Source organism: Cetorhinus maximus, chromosome 6, assembly GCF_964194155.1.
Source record: "Cetorhinus maximus chromosome 6, sCetMax3.hap1.1, whole genome shotgun sequence".
Lineage (NCBI taxonomy): Eukaryota > Metazoa > Chordata > Chondrichthyes > Lamniformes > Cetorhinidae > Cetorhinus > Cetorhinus maximus.
This window is the reverse complement of record NC_135884.1, coordinates 56,366,616-56,390,506: the sequence shown is the minus strand read 5'-3', so window position 1 is coordinate 56,390,506 and position 23,891 is coordinate 56,366,616. Positions and strand designations below refer to the sequence as shown.

Here is a 23,891-nt window from a genome sequence, read left to right as displayed (position 1 = left end):
AATTTAAATTTAATGCTCCAGCCTGTGTCAGAAGTGTCAGAAATTGCCTTGAAAGTTAATATTTCCTCACAGGATTTTGAAACTGAAAATTCAGCTTTAATCCCATCCTGATTGACTTACAGCAGCTCCCCCAGATATGAACATATACATCCTGACTCTGCTATTTAATTCATTTTGATAATGGTTTTGTTTTCAATTGGTACAAATATAAAAGTATAAGCATAACTGACAAAAATGTATGGCCTGCTTTCACAGATGCTGTTCTCTTCAACCTTGTGGTACAAATATTAAAATGCAGACTAACTGTAAGCAGTCTGTTTATTTTAAACAAACTGGCATGGAGTATCCACTCTTGCTGCAATCAGAGATCTGGGCAAAACTTGCACTAGATTTGAGAAGTGTTTTCTCCCTGAAGTTCCTACTCAAACTCATTGTATGTTGCCAAATGCAAAATCTGCAACAAACCAGCACAACCAGGCAAAGTTTCCAAATGTAATTTTAAATAATTTACTTTTAGGGATATTTCTTGATACATTTAAAAGTAGTAACTCTGTTCAGAGGGGATGAATTCTGAATATGCAATGAATCAGTGTTGGAGTAAGCTTCCGCATCTTTCTTTTTTTTAATGGGTGGCAGATGAAGTCAATGTAGCTGTGTACAAAGCATGGGTCGTTTTTATTTTAAATTGTTGGTGCTATGGGGCCTGATCTTGAAGAAGAAATAATAGTAAGTTAACAATGTAGGCTGTTACTAATGTGCAAATGGTCAGCACATTCGAGGGGTTAAGAGATATGTCATGAGTTGTGAAACTTCATCCAGAGACTCATCATCTGACTTGGACTCAGCAGATTCCTTGCCTCCAGCAGTCCTCTGGGTGCCGGCGACCAAGGATGTCCCTGTCTCCACCTGCTGTGGAACAGATTGTGTGCTGTGCTCACTAGATTGTGATCCCGAGCCTGCTCTACATCTAGGTCCCACCAAGGTGTGTGTCGCTGCGCTGGTGGAGGGTGTGGGTGAGCGCTGTGACGGGTCTTCAATGGTGCTGCCCTCAGTGGTCCTTATCCGAGGTGCTCATTGATGCTGGGGTCGGGGCCAAGGTTGCCTGAGAGTGACATGTCAGATGTGCCTAGGAGAGAAAGTGGAGATTATTAGTGCTTGGCAGCTGCGTTGAACACAGAACAGTGGACTCAGAGTAGCATTGGAGAGGGATGATGTGATGCAGGATCCTCCCGTGGGTGTTCACTGCCGACTTCACCATTGCTGCAGGAACGGTCGACATCCTCTCCAGCAAGCTCCAACGTGCGACTCTCGAATGGAGTGAGGACCTTGATGTCCAGCACTCCACCCCCACTCTCCCCGCCCGGTCTGGAGCCTCTCCTATTGATTGTGCTCAATCTTGTCCTGCATACAGACAAATGGAGAGTGTGAGCAAGGCACATGCCAGGCCAAATGGGAAGGATGCCAGTGTGTGTTTGCTGAGTGGAGCCATGGAGAGGATGGAGGCAGTCTCCAGAGGAGATGAGGCCAGATGGAGATGTGAGGGTGTGTGTGAGAGTGAGTGCTGATGTCCCTTGAGCTGGCAGTGAGTGAGATGCCAGTGAATGTGTAATGGGCTTATGAGTGGGTGAGTTTAGACTGATGAGATGGTTGACTTACCCTGGCAGCACGGATGAGATCATTCACCCATTTTCTACGCTTGATGGCTGACCTCTTGTGTGCAGCGTTGGCACTGACCGCCTCTGCCATCGCCTCCCAAGCTGGAGTGGTGAGAGTGATGGGCCTCCTGCGGCCAGAGCGGGGGTAGAGGACTTTGCGGCAGGCCTCCATGGCGTCCAGAAGGCATTCCAGGGATGCGTCACTGAATCAGGGGTGTGCAATCTTTCTGCCTTTTGGGGCCATGTCTTCACCGGAGCAGTCCTGGGCTGCAAGCATTAAGAACTGTGTGTGTGTCTGCATTTTAAATATGCCACCCGGCATGAGGAAGCGGCGAGGTAAAGGCCAATTGGAGGCCAACTGCCAACAATCTGGTGTGTTTCCCGTGACTGCATAACTTATGAGGCGGAAATGGGACAATACGCCGTGAAAACTCACCATTGCAGCTGGTAGGTAAATCATCTTTTTTCACGCTGGCTACCGCACTTAGTGCCAATCTGGACAGTTTCGCCCCGTGTCTTTATCACAGGGTCACTCTGTGCTTTCAACTCATGAATCATAATATTCTGGATACACAGTGAAGGTCCAGCTCTAACAGCCCCAGACGACCAACTAGCACATGATGCATCCACTTTATCTATGGATGTCTTTCCTCCTTATTGTTTTTAATGAAAGTAAGATGGTGGATATTGAAACAGGAAATGTAAAACACATTTTCTCCTATAAAAGAACTCTTATCAAAGGTGAAAAATGTTTGGGATCTGGCTAGTGACTCAACATGGAGCTCATTTACTGCTTGACCCTTCCTTCAGGTTTCCTTTCATAACCCAAAACCAGTTGTAATAATTCTGCAATATATTTGATGAGGCCATCTTTGAAATTTCAATTTTCAAGAGGATGTTGCTGAATTGGGGAAGATTTAGGGAAAAGTGCTGAGGGAGATTCAAAGCTGAAGAATCCAAGTTATTACAAAGCTGGACTTATTTTCTTCAAAGACTGAAGAGAAGACATGATGAGAGTCTGGAAGAAAGCAAAATGTATATATAGCTTTTCTCATTTGTTCAGTGAGCACAGAAGTGGAGAAGACAAGTAAAACTTTAATGAGTGTCAAGCAAGATATGAGATTTAAAGTATTTTTTTCTCTGAAGCATTATGGTATATGGAATAGGTCCCAGATAAAACAGTTTATCATGTCAATTAATACATTTTTAAAAAAATAAATGGATGAATGTTTGGCTGTTCTGTGCTTTCTTATGTATGAGCATCAAGAATATCTTTCTTCGCTTTGCTAGAAGTATAAAATCCAAGAATATACAAGTGGAGGTGCTTAAGTGCCACACTATGTATAAAATCCATGAATATACAAGTGGAGGTGCTTAAGTGCCACACTACGTATAAAACCAATCTTTGGGTTATTAATCTTTATTAAGTCTGCTTGATCATGATTTTAATGCATCTTTTGAACTATTAATCTCTGCAATTGTGAATATGTGAGATGAGTAATTCTTATCTCATGTTCTTACCTCATGTAGTCTTTCTGAGTAAGATTGGCAAGTTATTGATAGTCAATGTTAAAGGTTTGGCAGTGTTGTGTTATTATCTGAATAGTGAAAGATTGCAGAGCTCTGAGATTCAGAGGTATCTGGGTGTCTTAGTGCATGTATTGTAAAAGACTAGTATACAGGTACAGCAAGTAATCTGGAAAGCTAATAGAATGTTATCATTTATTGCAAGGGGAATTGAATACAAAAGTAGTGAGGTATGCTTCAGTTATACAGAGCATTAATGAGACCACATCTGGAGTACTGTGTACAGTATTGGTCATCTAATTTAAGGATGTAAATGTGTTGGGAGCAGTTCAGAGGTTTACCAGACTAATACCTGGAATGGGTGGGTTGCCTTATGAGGAAAGGTTGGACAGGCTAGGCTTGTATCTGCTGGATTTTAGAAGAGTAAGTGGCAATTTGATTGAAACATATAAGATCCTGAAGGGTCTTGACAAGGTGGATGTGGAGAGGATGTTTCCTCTTGTGGGAGAATGTAGAACTAGGGGTCACTCTTTAAAAATAAGGGGTCACCCATTTAAAACCGAGATGAGGCGAAATTTTTTCTCTCAGAGGGTCGAGACTCTCTTCCTGAAAAGGTGGTGGAAGTGGAGTCTGGAGAGGTAGAGTTGGGTATCGTTAGCGTACTTTTGAAAAACTAATAATGTGCTTCACCAAGAGGTAGTCTGTACATGTGAAAAAGGCAGGGGCTAAGGATAGATCCTTGGGAGACACCAGAGATAACAGTGCAGAGACTAGGAAGATAAACTATTACAAGTGCATCCACAGATGCTGCCAGACCCACTGAGTTTTTCCAGCATTTTCTGTTTTTATTTCAGATTTCCAGCATCTGCAGTATTTTACTTTTATCGTATTGCAAGTGATATACTGACTATGATTAGATAGATAGGAATGGAAATGGAACCAGGTGAGAGCAGTCCTACCCAGTTGGATGACAGTGTGAAGGTGTTGGAGGAGGATGGTGTGGTCAACCATATCAAAGGCTGCAGACAAGTCAAAAAGAACGAGGAGGGAAGTCACATAGGATGTAATTTGTGACCTGATAACAGCTGTTTCAACGCTGTGGCAAGGGCAGAAACCTAATTGGAGGGATTCAAACATGAAGTTCTGGGAAAATTGAAAACATCATGGTGATAATGCAGATCTGGCTCAAGAAAAGACAAGACTGGGTACTAAATATTCCTGGATACAAGGTGTTCAAGAAAGACCAGAAAGGAAAGAAATTAGGTAAAGTGGGAGTATTTTTAAAGGTGTGTATTACAGTGCTTGAGAGAGGATGTCGAGAGGTCAATGACAGAATTGATTTGTATGTAGTTAAGAAATCAGAGGTGCCATTATACTAAGCTCTCTGCCCAAAGGCAGGTCTGTCCCACAACACACAACCTCCACCACGGGTAGGACAAGGAGGCAGATCACAAATCCACCACCCCAGCCAGAACGGGACCGCACCCTGTGCTCCCAATCTGATCCACATCAGTTGTCCAGCCAACTGAGCCAAATGTCAAACATGAAGGCATATGGGATCCTGGGCTTTATAACTGGTATCATGGAGTACAAAAGCAAGGAAGTTATGATGAGCTTTTATGAAACAGTTTTAGCCTCAGCTGGAGTATTGTTACCTATTTCAGGCACCACACTTAAGGATGTGAAGGCTTTAGAGAGGATACAGAATCATTTATGAGAATGGCTCGAGATTAGGCACTTCAGCTATATGCAGCTTCTCCATCAAGAAGACGGAAGAGATTTAATAGTTCAAAATCATGAGGGGTCTAGAAAAAGGAGAGAAACTGTTCCCAACGGCAGAAGGGAGGATTGAGAACCAGAAGACGCCAAAGTAAAGTGATTGGCAAAGGAGCCAATGGCGACATGAGATAAAACTTTTTTATGCAGCAAGTGGTTAGGATCCAGAATACACTGCCTGAGTGTAGTGGATGCAGATTCAATCATGGCTTTCAAAAGGGAATCGGACAACCAACTGAAAAGATTTGCAGAGCTATGGGGAAAGGGCAAAGGAGTGGGACTAGCTGAGCTGCTCTTGTAGAGAACAGCACCAGCACAACGGATGAATGGCCTCCTTCAGTACAATAACTATTATTGTAATTTAAACCAGAATCCTGAAAATTACTGATACTCCTTTTTAGCTATTTCTCAGATCTTCTTGTCAATATTCTACTGGCAAATATGTTTCATCCATCCAATATTTATTAGGAAACATATTCAACATTTGAATTTGTATATTCAGTTTCAGGATCAGAGTTCACTGCCTATAATTTTTCAATCAATAAAAATTAAAGGTTTCTCACTGAAAGGATGTGGGTCATTTTTGGTCACTACTGCTCATGTGACTGTTCAAATTCAACTGAAGCATTTAACAGTAAATGTGTTCTCACTAAATCACGAAGCTTTCTTGGTAAACTAATTGCTCTGCAGAACTGTACAATTATTTTACTATATCGAAAGTGTCAACTATTTCATATTTTTAAATGCTGTCAATATTCTCATGTAATAAAAATTTAAATATTTACACTATCTTTCATAACCCAAGGTCATCCCAAAGTGTTTTACAGCCAATTAGCAACTTAACAACACTGATTACTTCTGTACTTCAGGAGAAAATTGGTAGTCAATTTATGCACAGCAAGACTCTACAAACAGCAATCTGAAAACAACTGCTTAATCTCTTTTTGGTGCTATTGAGGAATAAATGCTTGCCAGGATAGCTCCTTTGGTCTTTTCCAAATGGAATTTTTCATATTCACCTGAGTGCAAATGGGGGTCTCTGTTTAGCATCTCATCCAAAAAATGGCACTTTCAACAGAGCAAGAGGTGAGAACACTACCAGAGACAAGGCTGATATGAGACATATTGCATATTACGTCACCCAATGACTGAATAAACAAATTAAACAAATGTTTAAGCCTGGCAAACTATCAAATTGAATACACTTAGGGTACTAACTTCTTTCCACTAATTCAATCTAGCTTCAACTTGCTCAACCATCAATAATGCCTTGATTATAGCTAAAAACTGTATTTGTATGACTACAGTTGTTTTCTTGTCCCCTTTGACCACTCGTCCATTGTTGCAAAGTCCATGTGCCACTTGATCTGCAGCTAAGCTTCATTCCTCACAGGCGATCATTCACCAAGATTATTTTTTCTATTGAAGAATTTCCTGCCTCTGCCACTCCATTGCCCTGATTCAAACCACCTTCATCACAATGTTTCTAAAAATACATTACTTGATAGCCATGCTTGGTGAAATGCAACTTTGTGGTTCATGTCCTATCTTGCAAATACCCTACACCATTTGATTCTTGTCAAGCTTCAATGGATGCTCATATTTAAAAAGATCAACTGTAAGATCTTTATCCTTGTGTTCCAATCTCTCCATGACTTCACACGACCCAACCCTGGTGATCTCTCAGAACCTTACATCCCCACACACAGGTCAATTCTCATTACTTACTACTATGCACCAGTTCTTCAACTAGTTTTAAAAGGTCATTGGCATGAAAAGTTAACTGTTTCTTTCTTCACAAATGTTGCCTGTTGAGTACTCCAACTATTTTGTTTCTATCTCAAAGTACTATACGTCCCTTCTACACCAGTGAAAAACCATGCAAGTGGTAACAGAAGTTACCTGGCAGAACAACTCCCTGACAGAGTTCCTGTTTAGAAAACAGGTGCTCATTTAAAACAAACTCCTGCTGACTAAGCATTCCACAAGACTATCTTCAAACAATTGTTTCTACCTCCTTTTTGATTTCTTACAGTTAATACATTGCACATGTTTCCTGACTATTAAATTTAAGCAGGTGTCTTTTTTTGATATCAAAGCTTTGCTTTGTGGGAATGAGGATGTGCTGTCATACAGCTTTTTACTACAACAGGAGCATCCTGTGCAACAATTAGATCCCTAATCAGTGCAATTTTGCCAATCAATACCTGAGTGATCAGGTCAACCTTTCTTTGCATTTTCTATGATTTCTGTTCAAAGATGTTAATATAGTAATACTAAAAACGAGTAAAGGTTGACTTGTATACAGAAAGCCAAGTTGTGTGTGAAAATGAAAGAAGGGAAATGTAGACGTTTTTAATCAATGCTTATATGGTATTCATCAGTGCTTAAAATAAAGTGTAACTTAATGCAACAAGATGCATTCAAAACAAAATAAACCCTACAAGTTCAGATGAATCATTCATCGTCAACGCCAATCCTACTATCTTCCTTGAATAGCATCTAGCTATATCTTGAATTAAATGACTCCAATGCAGGAAGGGTGAAGAAGAAATGGTTACAACACCCCAGAGCATAAATGTGGATGGAGATCGGCTTTGTGTATGCTCTGCTCATAATATACATCATATAATAGACTTCCTGGAAGCATTTTGAGACAAAGGAATCTTCCACCAGAGAGCCACTTCAATATGGAATGGACGATAGCACGCTGAAATCACTACTTCCGCCATTTCCACCAGATATACAGTAATTCACGTTTAGACTTCCTAAGGTAATAGCAAAAGGGCACAGTCCTGTGGCATTAACGCCTTCCTATCTCTAAAGGTATATTTACCTGAATTTGTTGTTTTTGAGGACTAATTACTACATAGCTAATAAGTAACAGTTACTAGTTCATTATGATGATGAAAGTAGTGCAAATCCACCAAAACTGCTCTTTGCATATGAATAGTATTTGCGAGAAAGTACGAGATTTATAAAGAGTAAAACAATATTAGAGATGAACACTTCAGTCTATCATCTGTAAAGACAAATGCAAGAATAACATTTGTTCATGAGCTTGGATTTTTAATTTTCTTTAAATGTCCTTCATTACAGAAAAACTACTCAACAGGTTGGAGCAATAATGGGTGAACCTGAACTCAAATTTCATATACAAGCAGCTTTATAGATCTAGTCCTTCAGGTTGCAGTCATTTATCTAGTACAAAGCTAACTTAACTTTTAGCCAAACTGTTCAAACCTTGAAGGCATAATTAGATTAAAGAGTCACAAGATCTAAACTGACTCCTAGTCATCTACACATTCCAAATTTACCCAATTTGTTTTTAAATCCAATTTTGTTGCTTCATAAAACTAGTCACCATATAAGTAAACTACAATGATCTTAGTGACAGAAAAATAAACAGTTGGATTAAAAATGCAATAAACATGTACATAATGATGAATCCAAGGTTGATGATAAAGATTGCAACAAAAACATTTTAGGAGAATAAAAATTGTTTTCAACGTAACGGTCTTTTCCCCTCCGTTCCAAAAGTTGTTGGGATGTGTTTATGGATTTTTTACCATACTTAGCAGTTCTTCCTTATCCATCAGGTAACCACTCTTTTTCCATGTATTCCTAAGTTCCTGCAGCATTGTTCCAATTTCCTTTCCAGAAACAATTCCTATTCTTCTTAGATCATGGCCACTAACAGGAAAGCGTGGAATGGACCACTGCTCCATAGTCTTCAGTAACTTCTCCTCTCCTTGGTACTTCAGCAATTCACACACTCTGCTTTGCACATCCGGTTCTCTGGACTGAAATTTGATCAGAAAACCAGATAAACCAAACCAATAGCATCAGTTTTTTTTGAACTAATACACCCAAGCAGTACCAAGAAGTAACACTAACCAGTCAACACCCAACTTAATGTAAAGTAAGTGAACTAATGAACAGATAACATGAAAATTCATGGTCAGACATTTAAGAGGATATATTTCTGAGTCGGGATGGTGAGTGGCTTGGAGGGGAACTTCCAGTTGGTGGTGTTTCCATGTGTCTGCTGCTCTTGTCCTTCTGGATGGTAGTGGTTGTGGGTTTGGAAGGTGCTGCCTAAGGAGCCTTAGTGAGTTTCTGCAGTGCACCTTATAGATGGTACACACTGCTGCCACTGCTAGTCAGTGGTGGAGGGAGTGAATGTTTGTGGATGTGGTGCCAATCAAGTGGACTGCTTTGTTATGGACGTTGTCAAGCTTCTTGAGTGTTGTTGGAGCTGCACTCATCCAGGCAAGCGGAGTATCTCATGACTTGTGCCTTGTAGATGGCAGGTAGCCTTTGGGGAGTCAAGGGCAGTCACTCTCATATCACCTCACCAGTCAGTGATGAAGCTTGGATGGTTAAGCAAAATATATTAAATGGTTTATTATTTTCACCAGGCAGTGCATGGTAAAACCAGGTTTTACATGGTATGTATATGAAAGCACAGTAGCAGTCGTACACCCAAATTATCCCTTTTAAAAGACTGAATTTATATTACAGATACTGGTACCTGTTTAAAGCAACATGGGAGACATCAGACCAGTTACACTGCTGGTTCCGTAGCGCTCTTTGACCAGGAAAAATGGTGCTCAGCTCATGTTGTATTTCAATTTACTCCCCAGGTTGGTGTAGAAATTATTTTCTGTATGCTCATGTTCCCATCAATCCCATGTTCCCCAAAACACAGAATCCTGTATTTGAACCAGTAGAATTTCTACCTTGGTTACTGAAACAACTTTAAAAAATGTTGTCGATTTAGGCACAAACAGGCCCTGGCATGGATTGAACCTGTTTGACCTAAACATCAAATATGTCAGCTGAAATTGGCCATCATTTTTTAATCACTTAATTTAAACGGTGTGATCCCAAAACCACAAAAATGAAAGAATACTGCACTCAAGACACAGTCAGGGCGCAATGAACCAATGAAGTCAACATATTTCCCATTTCAAAACAACTCAAAAACCATGTGATGCAGTTCCACCAGAAACTCTCATTACATTGTGTTATTTGAATGCTTTATTTACAGAAAAGTCAGACTATTTAAACTTTATAATATTCTATTCACGTCCCCACTTTTTTGTTTTGAAAATTTTAAATTTAATTTGTTACTTACATCGATAATGAAATCTCTGTAGGGTTTTAATGGATCGGTACCATCAGCCTTGATCAAATCTCTTCTGTACTTAACTAAGAATAAGCCAAGTTGCTTTTCCTCTTTTGAAATTTTGAGTCTCAAGTCAAGTCTCAGGACATCATCCTGTATTCGAAACAGTGCTGAAAGAACAGTCATAGGTTTTGGAGAGTGATGATGCACATTTTTGCACACACTGTTTAGTTCTTCCAGGTTGCCTTCAATTACTGGTAATCCTGCAGGGGGTGGGAGGGAGGGGGGAATTGAAGTTAAAATAAATAAAAGTAGTATACAGATCATAAAGATATCACATAACTATCTAGCAAGCAATGTGCTATGTCATACATTGACAACTCAGTAAGGAATTGTACATTACTGTAAGAGACATCAAGAGTTATATGCCTACCAATATACTGGGCTACATCCAGTTCATACATAAGGCTGACAAGATGAGCAGCATGGTTTCCAACTAGAGTTTTTTTTAGCTCTAACCAGATTCTTTCACCAGAAATCCCAGCCATGCCCTTTGCATGTTGTTTGATTGACTTCAGTGTCTTTGGGTCATGGTCCCCTGACTCTTTGGCAATCCTGCCATAAAACCTAGAAGGTATAAGAAGTTATCAGTACAATGAACTAGATTTTATTCCAAGGTTTCAAAGTTTATCTACTTCCCACAACAGTTATTGTACCGATCCAAATACTCTTCCCGCATGAGTTCAGTTGGTCTGAATGTGTATTAACTTTATGCTTTGACTGCAGAGAGAAGGGTGAACTCAAGTGGTTCTTGGGGTAGGGCTCTACATTTCAGGGGTCCCTCAGTTTACCAGAACTTGTTCATCTTCAGCAGAATCTAAATATTTTAAACATGGTGCTTGCAGCATAGAGGTTGATGCTTACGCTGTTCCAAGTTTCCCATTTCTCACGCGTATAAAGTTGATTTGTGAACATGGTACATTTATAATCTGGTCAGAAATAGTTCAGAGTTGTCAACAAAGTAGAATTTGATATGATTCTCAGGTGCACAGAACAGTATTTCTTTAATCTCCTAAGGCTGTCACTGTAGCTACACAATGTTGAATGTTTTCTTGGAACAATTACCAACAATTACTTTGTAAAGTATCTCCTGCCAAAGGGAAAGCATGATAGTAACTTGCTGGTACCACTGGTCAGCAAGAAGCAACAGTTAAGACACTTTGCCCATTATTTGTTTTTGGAGAGTAGGGGGGGGACAGGGAAGAAAGCAAATCATCAGGGGTAGACAGCTCAGTGCTAGGTTGTCGGCTTACATCAAGAAGAGGGCCACAATGATGTTTTTCCCCATCAATTGCCACTCAGGTCTCCTTAATCAATAGGTCTGTAATCACTTTTCTTTAAAGAAATGAAAGGAAGGTTTAAATTAAAATTTTATTTATTTATATATATAGTCTCATCTACTGGTGGTAGTCTCACTTACAATCAGGGCAGGAAAACAGCACAAGGTCAGCATGGGAGGTCAGATCTCCTGCACCACTGGATGTGGATCTGGGTGAAAGCACATACACGTAGACAAATTTAGTTCAATATATGGGTCAAAATAAAATACAGGCCTCAACCAGGCTCAAAACAGTATTCCCGGAAACTTGCAAGCTGTAACAGTTGAGATTACAAGCAGAAGGATTGTGTCAAAATATGTTTCATTCAAATATATTCTGAGTGACTGTTGCACCTTGATGGCCTAGAGGGATCCCACAAATAAGAGTCCTTCCCCAATAGACAGTAGGTGCTCAGGCCCTTCTCTCTGCAATTATATTTGTAAACAAGAATCAGCTTCTGGAGGAGTGACTGAATTTAGTATCACAGATCATGTTGATATAAAAATTTCTATAATATCTTGATATTCTATTTCAGTATGCTATTCCCTCAATGCATCCTAATTGGGGAGCAGGGTAAAGAAAGGAGGGTATGAAGATTTTTCTAAAAAATATAATGGTTTCTGACATCTTCAACAAATATATAAAACACTGAAATAGCAATTCTGGTAGATTGAAAACAGAAGTTTAGTTAATGCCATATGTTCAGCAATAATTCGTGAAACAAAATTCTCTGTGCATACATCTTGAAGTATTTTAGTAAATGCTTTAAACATTTTCTTAGGTGGGTTATCTAAGATATTACTTCTTTTTCTTACTGAACCAGAATAGAAATATTTTATATCATTATTACATTGTAAGGTTTTCAGGATTTGGCTATTTAACATGAAGGAATAAGTGGTGAATGCAAAGTTCACCTTTTGCACAGCTTATTGCAGGTTACATAAATATATTTCCAATTTTATTACTTCTAGAACAGTGAAGCTACAGTGACAGCTAAGTACATGGAGTGATCTAAGTATTTGAAGCTACATAAATCATTTTTAGAGTGGGAAGGGAGTAATTGAAAAACAAATTTTAGGTTTTTATAAAGAACCGTGTGCTGATTTCATGAAACAAAAATGCTAGAATTCCATGTTCCTTGGATAACTTATACTTGGTCCTGTGCTTTCCTATCACCAAGCCCTTGATAAATATTTGTAAAAAGGCGAAAACGCAATTCCTTCCAATTATACGATAATAGAGATGTCCTTCAGAAACCAAGGCCTGTTATTTGTCAGGTTTCGCCCTCATGCAAGATTTTTAAAAACTGGCATCACACCATTTTCAATCAGATATACCAAAAATGCAAAAATAAACCAACCTAAAATACCGCATTATTCTCAAATAATCTTCCTGTATTCTCTGTGATGGATCACCTACAAATCGAACTTTCTTGTTTTTCAGATCCTCATAGCCATTGAAATAATCATATAGTGTACCATCAAGATCTGAGAAATAATTGAAACATCAAAATGAGTTTCAGTACAAAGCCACAGCCTAACAAATTATACATCCAATTTAACATCAGATGCCAAAAATAAAAATTAAGACATAGCCCATCTGAAACTAAAATAGAACATTACCTAAAAACATAGCGTTGATGGTCAGGTCTCTTCGTTGAGCATCCTCCTGCCAATCTTTTGTAAACCGTACATCAGCATGCCTTCCGTCTGTTACAACATCAATTCGTAATGTAGTAATCTCAAAGTTCTGATTGTGAACCTATCCAAGTTATGTAAAATCAGGAAATTAAAATATTTCACTATGAACCCTAAGGACTATATCAATCTTGGTTTGGTTTATTTGCAGCCAACCCAAGGAAATAAGTTATTGAAGTGGTTAGAACTTTATATTCCAGATATACATGAACCCAAAGTCACGTGTCAGGCTTTTCCCCACCAAAAAACATGGTTAAATGTTTTAATTATTTTTAGAAATATTGCATCTATGAATGTACTCATGAAGATTGTGTATTTTTTTTGCTTCAGTGGAATAATGCAATGTAAACAAATGAAGTATGAAATGGCTAAAATAATCTTAATATTGTCAGAATTTGAATAAAACTTAAATAACTTCTCTGAATCGCTTATGGCAAATTAAACTTTCTACACTATTTACAAAAGCTGATAAATAGTGGACATTTGTTTTAACTATTAAGCCTCCTGTTTAAAAACCTTCTAAATTCTTTGTCAAGGATATTTGGGTAATTTATCAGTTGATCAAACTTAGTGGGATTCAAAGTATGAGATAATAAAGACACCAGAATTTTGAACAATATTAGCTGCAGGAACATCTTAACAGAAGCAAATACAGCATGTCAGTCCCATGTTGTTCTATAGGTTTATTGCTGAACTGGTCATCAACACTTTTACAAAAGGAGATGAGCTACTAAAAAAACACAACAACTGGATTTATTTAAGCTGCAGGAAGAGACAGGCTATTGTCACATCTCAGACCTACTCTTGCAGTGATGGTGCCATGTTTCTCCCCTTTGTTGTTGATCATCCGGATACCGGCGGCTTGGAACATTTCTTTCATGTGCTCAGGAGTAGCTGTGGTGGCAAAGTCCACATCTTCCGGCTGTTTCCCGCTTAACAGATCCCGCACGGCGCCGCCTGCTATTCTCAACTCATGGTTGTTTTTACCGAATAACTCTGAAAGGGAATGGAGGGGGGGGGGGGGGGGGGAGAAGAAATGCTTGGTCACTATTGCAGGGTTTCAAAAACACTTCCTCCCTGAGAAGTCAAGATTTCACCAGCTAAGAACTGAAACAAAAAGGCAAAAAGAAATCAAAAACTACCCCTAACATGGAAAGACTGACAGCGCCATGAGGAGAGGTAAACAGCGGGGGTTTCAAACTAGGACATCTTTGTTCTCGACTCTCGCTTCAGACAAGGCACCAAGTACGACATGCAGCAAATGGACGGCCCCGTCAGGTGGACAGGTCCCGCAGTTAATGAGAGGGATCGATCCCTGCCCCCGGGCCTGGAGACCCGCTGCAGATTCAGGGCCATAAGATGGCGGCCCACTGCTGCCCGGTCACTCCAGCGCCATCAATGCCGGCCCGGCTTCCCCTCACCTGCAATACTCTTTAGGCCGTCCGTGAACAGCGACTCGAACTCCACCGTCTTGAACTGCATAGTGAGGAGGCCTCGCCTCAAGGCGCCGCTCACACCAACAATGCGAAGCGCTCGACTCCACATCCACCCGGGCCTCCACTAGGGAATGGGGGAGGAGCGGGGCCTCTAAGGGAAGGGGTGGGGGGAGGGGCGGGGCCGTTGCCGGAAGAGGCTGCTCGCCACTGCCTGGAGACTGCATGACGTCTGCGCACTTGGACACCTGAGCGAGCCCTTCACTGTGATTGTGCCTGGGGAAGTATCGCGCGATCAGTCCGAGCTGTCAAAGATGAGAAGATGAATGTATACCTGCTAATCAAGCTGTCTGCAGTTGTCCTAGGCTAAAGTATCTCAACTGGGGAAGGGAGGCATAGGAGGGGAACATAGAGAGGGATGGGGATAATGGAAGAGGGAAGAAAAGTAAGGGAGTGGGTGAGGAGGAGAGGAGGGGTGGGCCACAGGAGGGGGATGGGGGTAGGGGAGGGGGATGGGGGTAGGGGAGGGGGATGGGGTAGCGGAGGAGGAGGGGAGGCGGGTAGAGGAGGGGGAGGGGGGTAGGGGAGGGGGGTAGGGGAGGGGAGGGGGACGAGGTAGAGGAGAGTGATGGGGAGAGGAGGGGGATCAAGGAGAGAATGGGAGGTGGGAGGTGGGAGGAGGGGAGGGGGAGGGGAGGGGAGGGGGAGGGATGACAGAGGAAGGGGTTGGGAGGGGTGGGGGAGAGGAGTGGATTGGAGATGATGGAGAGGGGATGAGGGAGAGGGGGAGGTTAGGGAATGAAGGAGAGAGGGGATGAGTGAAGGGCAGGAGATGAAGAAGAGGAGGGGGATGTGGGCTTCGCTGGCTGGGCCAACATTTATTGCTCATCCCTAGTTGCCCTTGAAAGGGTGGTGGTGAGCTGCCTTCTTGTACCGCTGCAGTCCATGTGGTGTAGGTACACCTACAGTGCTATTAGGAAGGGAGTTCCAGGATTTTGACCCAGCAACAGCGAAGGAACAGTGATATATTTCCAAGTCAGGATGGTGAATGACTTGGAGGGGAACTTCCAGGCAGTGGTGTTCCCATCTATCTGCTGCCCTTGTCCTTCTAGATGTTAGTAGTCGTGGGTTTGGAAGGTGCTGTCGAAAGAGCCTTGGTGAATTCCTGCAGTGCATCTTGTAGATGGTACATATTGTTGCTACTGTACATCGGTGGTGGAGGGAGAGATAGGGTGCCAAATCAAGCGGGCTGCTTTGTCCTGGATGGTGTCAAACTTCTTGAATGTTGTTGGAGCTGCACCCATCCAGGCAAGTGGGGAGTATTCCATCACACTCTTGACTTGTGCCTTGTAGATGGTGGACAGGCTATGGGGAGTCAGGAGGTGAGTTACTCGTCACAGGATTCCAACCTCTGACCTGCGCTTGTAGCCAAAGTATTTATATGGCTAGTCCAGTTCATTTTCTGGTCAATGGTAACCCCCAGGACGTTGATGGTTGGGAATTCAGTGATGGTAATGCCATTGAACGTCAAAGGGCAATGGGTGGATTCTCTCTTGTTGGAGATGATAATTGTCTGACACTTGTGTGGCACGAATGTTACTTGCCACTTGTCAGCTGAAGCCTGGATATTGTCCAGGTCTTGCTGCATTTCGACATGGACTGCTTCAGTACCTGAGGAGTTGCGAATGGTGCTGAACATTGTGCAATTATCAGCAAACACCTCCATTTCTGACCTTATGATGGAAGGAAGGCCATTGATGACGTAGCTGAAGATGGTTGGACCACATACACTATTCTGAGGAACTCCTGCAGTGATGTCCTGCAGCTGAGATAACTGACCTCCAACAACCACAACCATCTTCCTTTGTGCTAGGTATGACTCCAACTAACAGGGAGTTTTCCCCCTGATTCCCATTGACTCCAGTTTTGCTAGGGCTGCTTGATGCCGCACTCGGTCAAATGAGGCCTTGATGTTAAGGGCAGTCACTCTCACCTCGGGAGTTCAGCTTTTTTGTCCATGTTTGAACCAAGGCTGTAATGACGTGGGAGCTGAGTGGCCTTGGCGGAACCCAAACTGGGCATCAGTGAGCAGGTTATTGCTAAGCAAGTGCCACTTGATAGCACTGTTGATGACCCCTTCCTTTACTGATGATCAAGAGTAGACTGATGGAGTGGTAATTGGCCGGGTTGGATTTGTCCTGTTTTTTGTGTACAGGACATATCTGGGCAATTTTCCACATAGCTGGGTAGATGCCAGTGTCGTACTGGAACAGCTTGGCTAGGGGAGCAGCAAGTTCTGGAGCACAAGTCTTCAGTACTATTGCTGGAATATTGTCAGGACCCATAGCCATTGCAGTATCCAGTGCCTTCAGCCGTTTCTTCGTTTCACTTGGAGTGAATCGAATTGGCTGAAGGCTGGCATCTGTGATACTTGGGACCTCCAGAGAAGGCTGAGATGGATCATCCACTCGGCACTTCTGGCTGAAGATTGTTGCAAATGCTTCAGCCTTATCTTTTGCACTGAAGTGCTGGGCTCGTCCATCATTGAAGATGGGGTTATTTATGGAGCTGCCTCCTCCAGTGAGTTGTTTAATTGTCCACCACTATTGACGATTGGATGTGGCAGGGCTACAGAGCTTAGATCTGATCTGTTGGTGGGATCACTTAACCCTGTCTATCATTTGCTGCTTATGCTGTTTGGCAATTAATACTGTGTCATAGCTTCACCAGGTTGACACCTCATTTTTAGGTATGCCTGGTGCTGCTCCTGGCGTGCCCTCCTACATTTTTCATTGAATCAGGGTTGATCCCCTCGCTAGATGGTAATGGTAGAGTGGGGGATATGCCAGGCCAAGAGGTTACAGATTGAGTTCAAGTACAATTCTGCTGCTGCCACAGCGCCTCATGGATGCCCAGTCTTGAATTGCTAGATCTGTTCGAAATCTATCCCATTTAGCATGGTGGTAGTGCCACACAACACGATGGAGGGTATCCTCAATGTGAAGCCGGGACCTCGTCTCCACAATGACTGTGCGGTGGTCGCTCCTACCGATACTGCCTTGGACAGATGCATCTGCGGCAGGCAGGTTGGTGAGGATGAGGTCAAGTATGTTTTTCCCTCTTGTTGGTTAATTCACCACCTGCCGCAGACCCAATCTAGCAGCTATGTCATTTAGAACTTGGCCAGTTCAGTCAGTAGTGGTGCTACCGAGTCACTCTTGGTGATGGACATTGATGTCCCCCACCCAGAGTACATTCTGCGCCTTTGCCACCCTCAATGCTTCCTCCAAGTGATGTTCAACATGGAGGAGCACTGATTCATCAGCTGAGGGAGGGCGGTATGTGGTAATCAGTAGGAGGTCTCCTTGCCCATGTTTGACCTGATGCTATGAGACTTTATGGGGTTTGGAGTTGATGTTGAGGACTCCCAGGGCAACTCCCTCCCGACTGTATGCCACTGTGCCGCCACCTCTGCTGGGCCTATCCTGCTGATGGGACAGGACATACCCAGGGATGGTGATGGTGGTGTCTGGAACATTATCTGTAAGGTATGATTTTGTGAGGATGACTGTCAGGCTGTTGCTTGACTAGATTGTGAGACAGCTCTCCCAATTTTGGCACTAGCCCCCAGGTGTTAGTAAGGAGGACTTTGCAGGATCGACAGGGCTGCGATTACCATTGTCATTTCTGGTGCTTCGGTCGATGCCGGATGGTGGTCTGGTTTCATTCCTTTTTTGTGACTTTGTAGCGGTTTGTTGAGTCACTTGCTAGGCCATTTCAGAGGGCATTTAAGAGTCAACCACATTTCTGTGGGTCTGGAGTCACATGTAGGCCAGACCAAGTAAGGATGGCAGATTTCCTTCCCTAAAGGACATTAGTGAACCAAATGGGTTTTTACAGTTGACAATGGTCCCATGGTCATCATTAGATTTTTAATTCCAGAGTTTTTCAGGGAATTCAAATTAAGCCACCTGCCATGGCGGGATTTGCATTGGGTCCCCAGAGCATTACCCTGGATCTCTGGATTACTAGTCACATTCATGCCACATTCAAGCAACATTCATGCTACATAAGTGTTGGGCAGTGACCATCTCCAACAAAGGAGAGTATAACCACTTCCCCTTGACACTCGACAGCATTCCCAACATCAAATGTCTCACCATCAACATTCTGGGGTAGCCATTGACCAGAAACTTAACTAAATACTCTGACTACAAGAGCAAGTGAGAGGTTGGATATTCTGTGATCAGTAACTCACCTCCTGTTTCCCCAAAGCCTTTCACCACCTTCAAGCACAAGTAAGGAACGTGATGGGATACTGCCCACTTGATGAGTGCAGCTCTAATAATACTCAAGAAGCTTAACACTTCCCCAAGGCAAAACAACCTGATTGATTGGTAACGCCTTAGAAATTCACTCTCTCCACTACGGTTTAATGTGGTTGCAATGTGCACCATCTACAAGATGCACAACAGCATTTCCCCAAGGTTTCTTCAACAGCATCTCCCAAAATGGCAATCTGTACCACCTAAAAGGATCAAGTCAGCAGGCACATGGGAACATCACCACTGCCAAGTTCCCTACCAAGATGCACACTATCCTGGCTTGGAAATATATCACTGTTCCTTCATTGTCGCTGAACCAAGACCCTTGAACTCCCCGCATGGACTTCACTGCATGGGTTGCAATAGTTCACAAAGGCCACCCACTATCAGCTTCTCAAAGGCAATTCAGCAGAGACAATAGATGCTGGCCTTGCCAGCGATGCCCATGTCCTGTGAATGAATTTTTAAAAATCAAACCTGTTAGTAGTTATCTGGCTATGTTATGGGTTAGTTCAATAAGGTACAGTACTAGTGTACTATGCAGGTTCACATTCATGAATCCTTTCTTGATGAATTTATTCCCTCACCATAGCGATAGAAAAGAAACCATTTACATCTCCATAAAATATCAAAATATTTGGTAACTCTTGGATTGCTCCTTGCAGCTGATTTCAGGGTAAAGACAAAGGCCTGATAGCAAAACATGAGAGAGCATGAGAAAATACAAAAAAGGGAGAAAATTGTTAAATATTTTACACTTCTTTGGTATAATACCATTGAATTACATGCTTTAATAGCCAAATCATCAATGCAATTAAAGCTTCTATCAGTCTTGTTCTATCATTTGTGTTTTGGGACTGGTAGCTGCAATTCATATAAAAACCATCTGAGGGCAATATAAAGATAGGGAAACAAAGGCTGCACTCAACAGGAATTTGTAACCAAAGAAAAAGATTTTGCTGCAAAAATATACAGAATTTAATAGAAATCTCTCTAGGTACAAAATTAGCCAATATATGTCAATCAAGAAGTAAAACAGAAATGAATATTCTGTTTGACACAAGAGCCCTTAGGTTTTTGTTACTGTAATTGGACGTATCCCTATATTGCATTATCTGTAAATTGTCTAACCTTAAGACAAAAGCAACACATATGTAGTAAAAAGTAAGATCAGGTGTGTCTCTGATATTGTTAAATAGCTTGCATATGCTCACTACTCAGTCTTATGGATAATGGTCACTTTGGTGAAATACAAAAGGGTGGACTGTGTCTATGGGACTATATCCCAGTGTAAGTTAAGATATACCCTGACCTTTTACATTTTCTTCCTTCCATTATCAAAGATGTTTTGCACCACATATAGGTATCTCAATTTGGAGATTTAAAACATCAAAATTAACATTGTAACAAGAGAAGTATACTTGTTTTAAGAGTTTGAAGGGCATGGTCAGATTAAAATTGATAGTCTTGTGTACTCCAAATTAAAAGTTTATTTTTTAAAAATAAAAGTGGTACATCATCTGCAAATCTTTAAGGTTAGCTTAGGTTATAAAATAGTGCTTGCAAATAAAAATAAACATTTAAAACACAAACCTTACACATCCAACAACAACAACTTGCATTTATAATTGTGAATGCACGAGAGGCCAGAATTAGAGGAGTGCAGGTGTCTCAGAGGGTTGTAGAGTTGGAGGAGATTACAGAGATAGAGGGGCAAGATCATGGATGGATTTGAAACCAAGGATGAGAATTTTAAAATCATAAAGTTTCTTCACTGGGAGCCAATGTAATTCAGCGCGCATATGGATGATGGGCTTGTTGCGAGTTAAGACACAGACAGCAGAGTTTTGGATGTCATCAAGTTTACAGAGGATAGAATCCGAAGGTAATCCACTTTCAGATAAAAAGCTCTCAACAAAAATTGCAGCTTTTTGGCTACTTCTGTGACCCTATGAGAACATAATTCTCTTCATATAGGTTAATAATGGTGGCAGAACTTCTGTTTATCTGTACTCATTTTATATGTGGCTGTGTTTTCAGTCTCAGTCAATCAATTTCAAAATATTTTGTCACTGTGCATGCAAAATCCAGTTTTTCACACAAAAGTGGAAGTCATCCCTTTTTTCCATTTGAAGTGGTGGCCCTTCTGTTAAAAAAAAGATTTTTGAATTCATGCCCAGTGGGAACATCACTAAGTAAACTTCGGGCTGTTTTTGCATACTAAACAGTGGCCTTCCTTCATAAAACAGAGGATAAATGTTGGAGGGTAGCAATAACAGTGGATATTTCATAAACTCTGATTGCTGTTGATTTCTTAATATGGAATCTTGCTACCAAAGCCCTGATCAATATTTTGGGGGTAATTTGTATGTGTAAATCACATTCCTTTATCATAGGCTGTAGAGGATTCCATCCATTTTACAAATAAGTGACCAGTATATAGTTGAAAAGGTAGCTATGTTCATTTCTGGTTTACATATCAAAAATCAGTACCAACAATTCAAGCAGAACAAGCTCCCTCTCCCTCTAGCTCCCAAGAAAAGCAAACTCACTTGATATGCAAGTTGTTGGAAACAGACTTTATTTTAAAAAAACGCTGCTATCACAACAGCTCACTGATCGCATCTTCTCCGATGGGGTGAACTAGATTTCATGTAGTTTAGGAAGCCTACAGTTGATAAATCTGATGGTTGTCAGTCTAGGTTTGGATGCAGCCTGAAGCTATAGCAGTTCTTTTCCACAGTGAAGAATAAGATTATAGGCCCATTAATATATTCATTGTCTCATTGAAAAAATAACAAGGATTCCCTGAACTAGTTCCTTATTTCCATACTCAATGCATTTTTCTTGCTAAATGCTTTAACAAAAAGATGAAAAGAGGGACAGAAGTGGCCTGTAGCAATGCAAATACTTTAAAGATCAAATAAAGGGCATATCGATCAGCTTTAAAATGACAATTCATACATATGTGATCAAATAATATTTTAATGTTCAGTTTATAATTTATCTTCCCAAGAAGGTTTAATTTTAAGAAATATATACATTTTGGAAAGAGAATCTATCAATATAAAATCCAATGACATAATGCAATTTATCATTTGAAGCATGATTAAAACATGCAAGGTGATGTTATTTTTAACATGTGAAAATAAATTATTTGCTGTAAGTGCAAGGGGATATAAGAATATCAATTGTTATTAAAGTAATATGTGAAGAGGGAAATTGCAACTTATTGCATCCTTTTTAGCCACAAAGACATCAAGGTTCTTTTATCATGCCTTCAGGTGTTTGAATAATGGGTGAACTGTTGGTGGAGATCCTTTTCTGAAGGCAATACAGTAAGGCTATACCACGCCTGGGTGGGGTGGACATGATGAACGAGAAGATCATGTATTGCATTTCATAACATATCAACCATTGAGTGGCAAATACTGAGTATACTTATCATTGAAATAAAACTGTATTGTTAAATTAAATGTTAAGACCAGGGAAACAGGCAATCTGCCATGTAAACTGTAAAGAAATTGAGTGAAAAGAGCTTTCAAAATTCAGTATTTTTGTTGCACCTGAACAAGAATACTACTGATTTTTTCTGTTTGTTTATATTACAATGTATGCAGTGTTAAGCAGCTGTCATGGTTATTTGGGCAGGGCATTGTTAGAAGTCTGAATATGTCTCAAATCAAAAAGGTTCTGGCATCAATCTTGGAATCAGCCTTGACACTTCACATTAAAAATTCGCACCCACCAGCTTATGCTGGAATATCAACACAGTTTCATTTTTTGAAACAAAAACAAAAAAACGCTGGGAAAACTCAGCAGGTCCGACAGCATCATTTTTCATTTTTCTAATGCTGTTTTCTAAATTTAAGTGAGGAAATGCTAACTCTGACCATTATCCTGCTTATAATGCTATTCAAATGTAATTTCCTCATTCTGTCATTAAAGTTCAAAATGCTTAAGTTGACAGATTTCAAAGTTGAAGTGTGTTTGATTTCTGCCATGTTTTCTAGATGAGCATGTTTTAGCAGTCTAGTTTTTTTAATGCTCAGTTACGCTTACTTCTAGGTTATTTTACATGTTGTAAATTCTGTATTTTGGTGCAGTAGTTGAATCTCCAAAAAGCAGCAGCTTTTGCTTCATAGAGTGTGCTGTTACTTAGTATGAAAAATTTAACATCATCTTCTCAATAAATGACAGCACTGAGTTCTGATGCTGCTTCATTATGGAAGTTTTGGAGCAGACAACATTTCATTAACATGGGCCTGGGTTTTCGCTCCTGGGTAGCGGAGTGCAGAGTTGGGACATTTCCTCCCTTCACAAAATTGAGCTGGGAGCAAGTGCGGAGGTGGGAGGTAAAAATGGGAGTTGTTGGGTGCAGAAGTGGGCTGGGGGCAAGGCCTGCCTCTGTGCTCCACCACTCTGTCCAAGATTTTTTTTAAAAGTCTGCAATAGACACTTAGAACTTTATTTTCTTTAATCTCAGCATGGACTCTGAAGTCTGTCCATGCTAGATATTGGGTGAGTTTGCATGGTAGGTATAAGGGCAAAGGGTGATGGTTGGGGGTCATGGAACGGCATTAAGTTGACTTTGCAGCTATAAAAGAAAAAGCAGCCCTCACACTTCACACCCCCTAACCCCCACACACTCTTAATGCCACCTCATGCCCTCTACCCACCCCCCCATGGCCCCTCATAATGTTCATGCCCACCTATGCACCTCTATCCACCTCGATGGCCTCCCATACCCTCTATGACAACCTATACCCTTCTACCCACCACACAATGCCACTCATACCCTCCATGCCAAACCTATGCCACTCTACCCACCCCTTGTGGCATTTTATAGCTGCAAAGTCAACTTAATGCCAACCCATGACTCCCAACCTTCACCTTTTGCCCTTATCCCTACCATGCAAACTCACCCAGTATCTACCTAGACTTCAGGGCCCATGCTGAGATTAAAGA

The 23,891-nt window shown here is 41.2% G+C and overlaps 1 protein-coding gene across 1 annotated transcript; it reads right to left on the bottom strand.

Moving 5' to 3' along the window:
* Positions 1 to 8,006: 8,006 nt before the first annotated feature.
* On the bottom strand, positions 8,007 to 14,760 carry trnt1 (tRNA nucleotidyl transferase, CCA-adding, 1). The gene is made up of 7 exons (XM_078543745.1): positions 14,587 to 14,760; positions 13,968 to 14,161; positions 13,091 to 13,229; positions 12,829 to 12,955; positions 10,523 to 10,716; positions 10,099 to 10,352; positions 8,007 to 8,761 (listed from the first exon to the last, which is right to left on the bottom strand). Exons 1-7 carry the CDS (start codon positions 14,708 to 14,710, stop codon positions 8,513 to 8,515), a joined length of 1,281 nt encoding a protein of 426 aa, XP_078399871.1. The 5' UTR covers positions 14,711 to 14,760; the 3' UTR covers positions 8,007 to 8,512.
* Between the last annotated feature and the right edge of the window lie 9,131 nt (positions 14,761 to 23,891).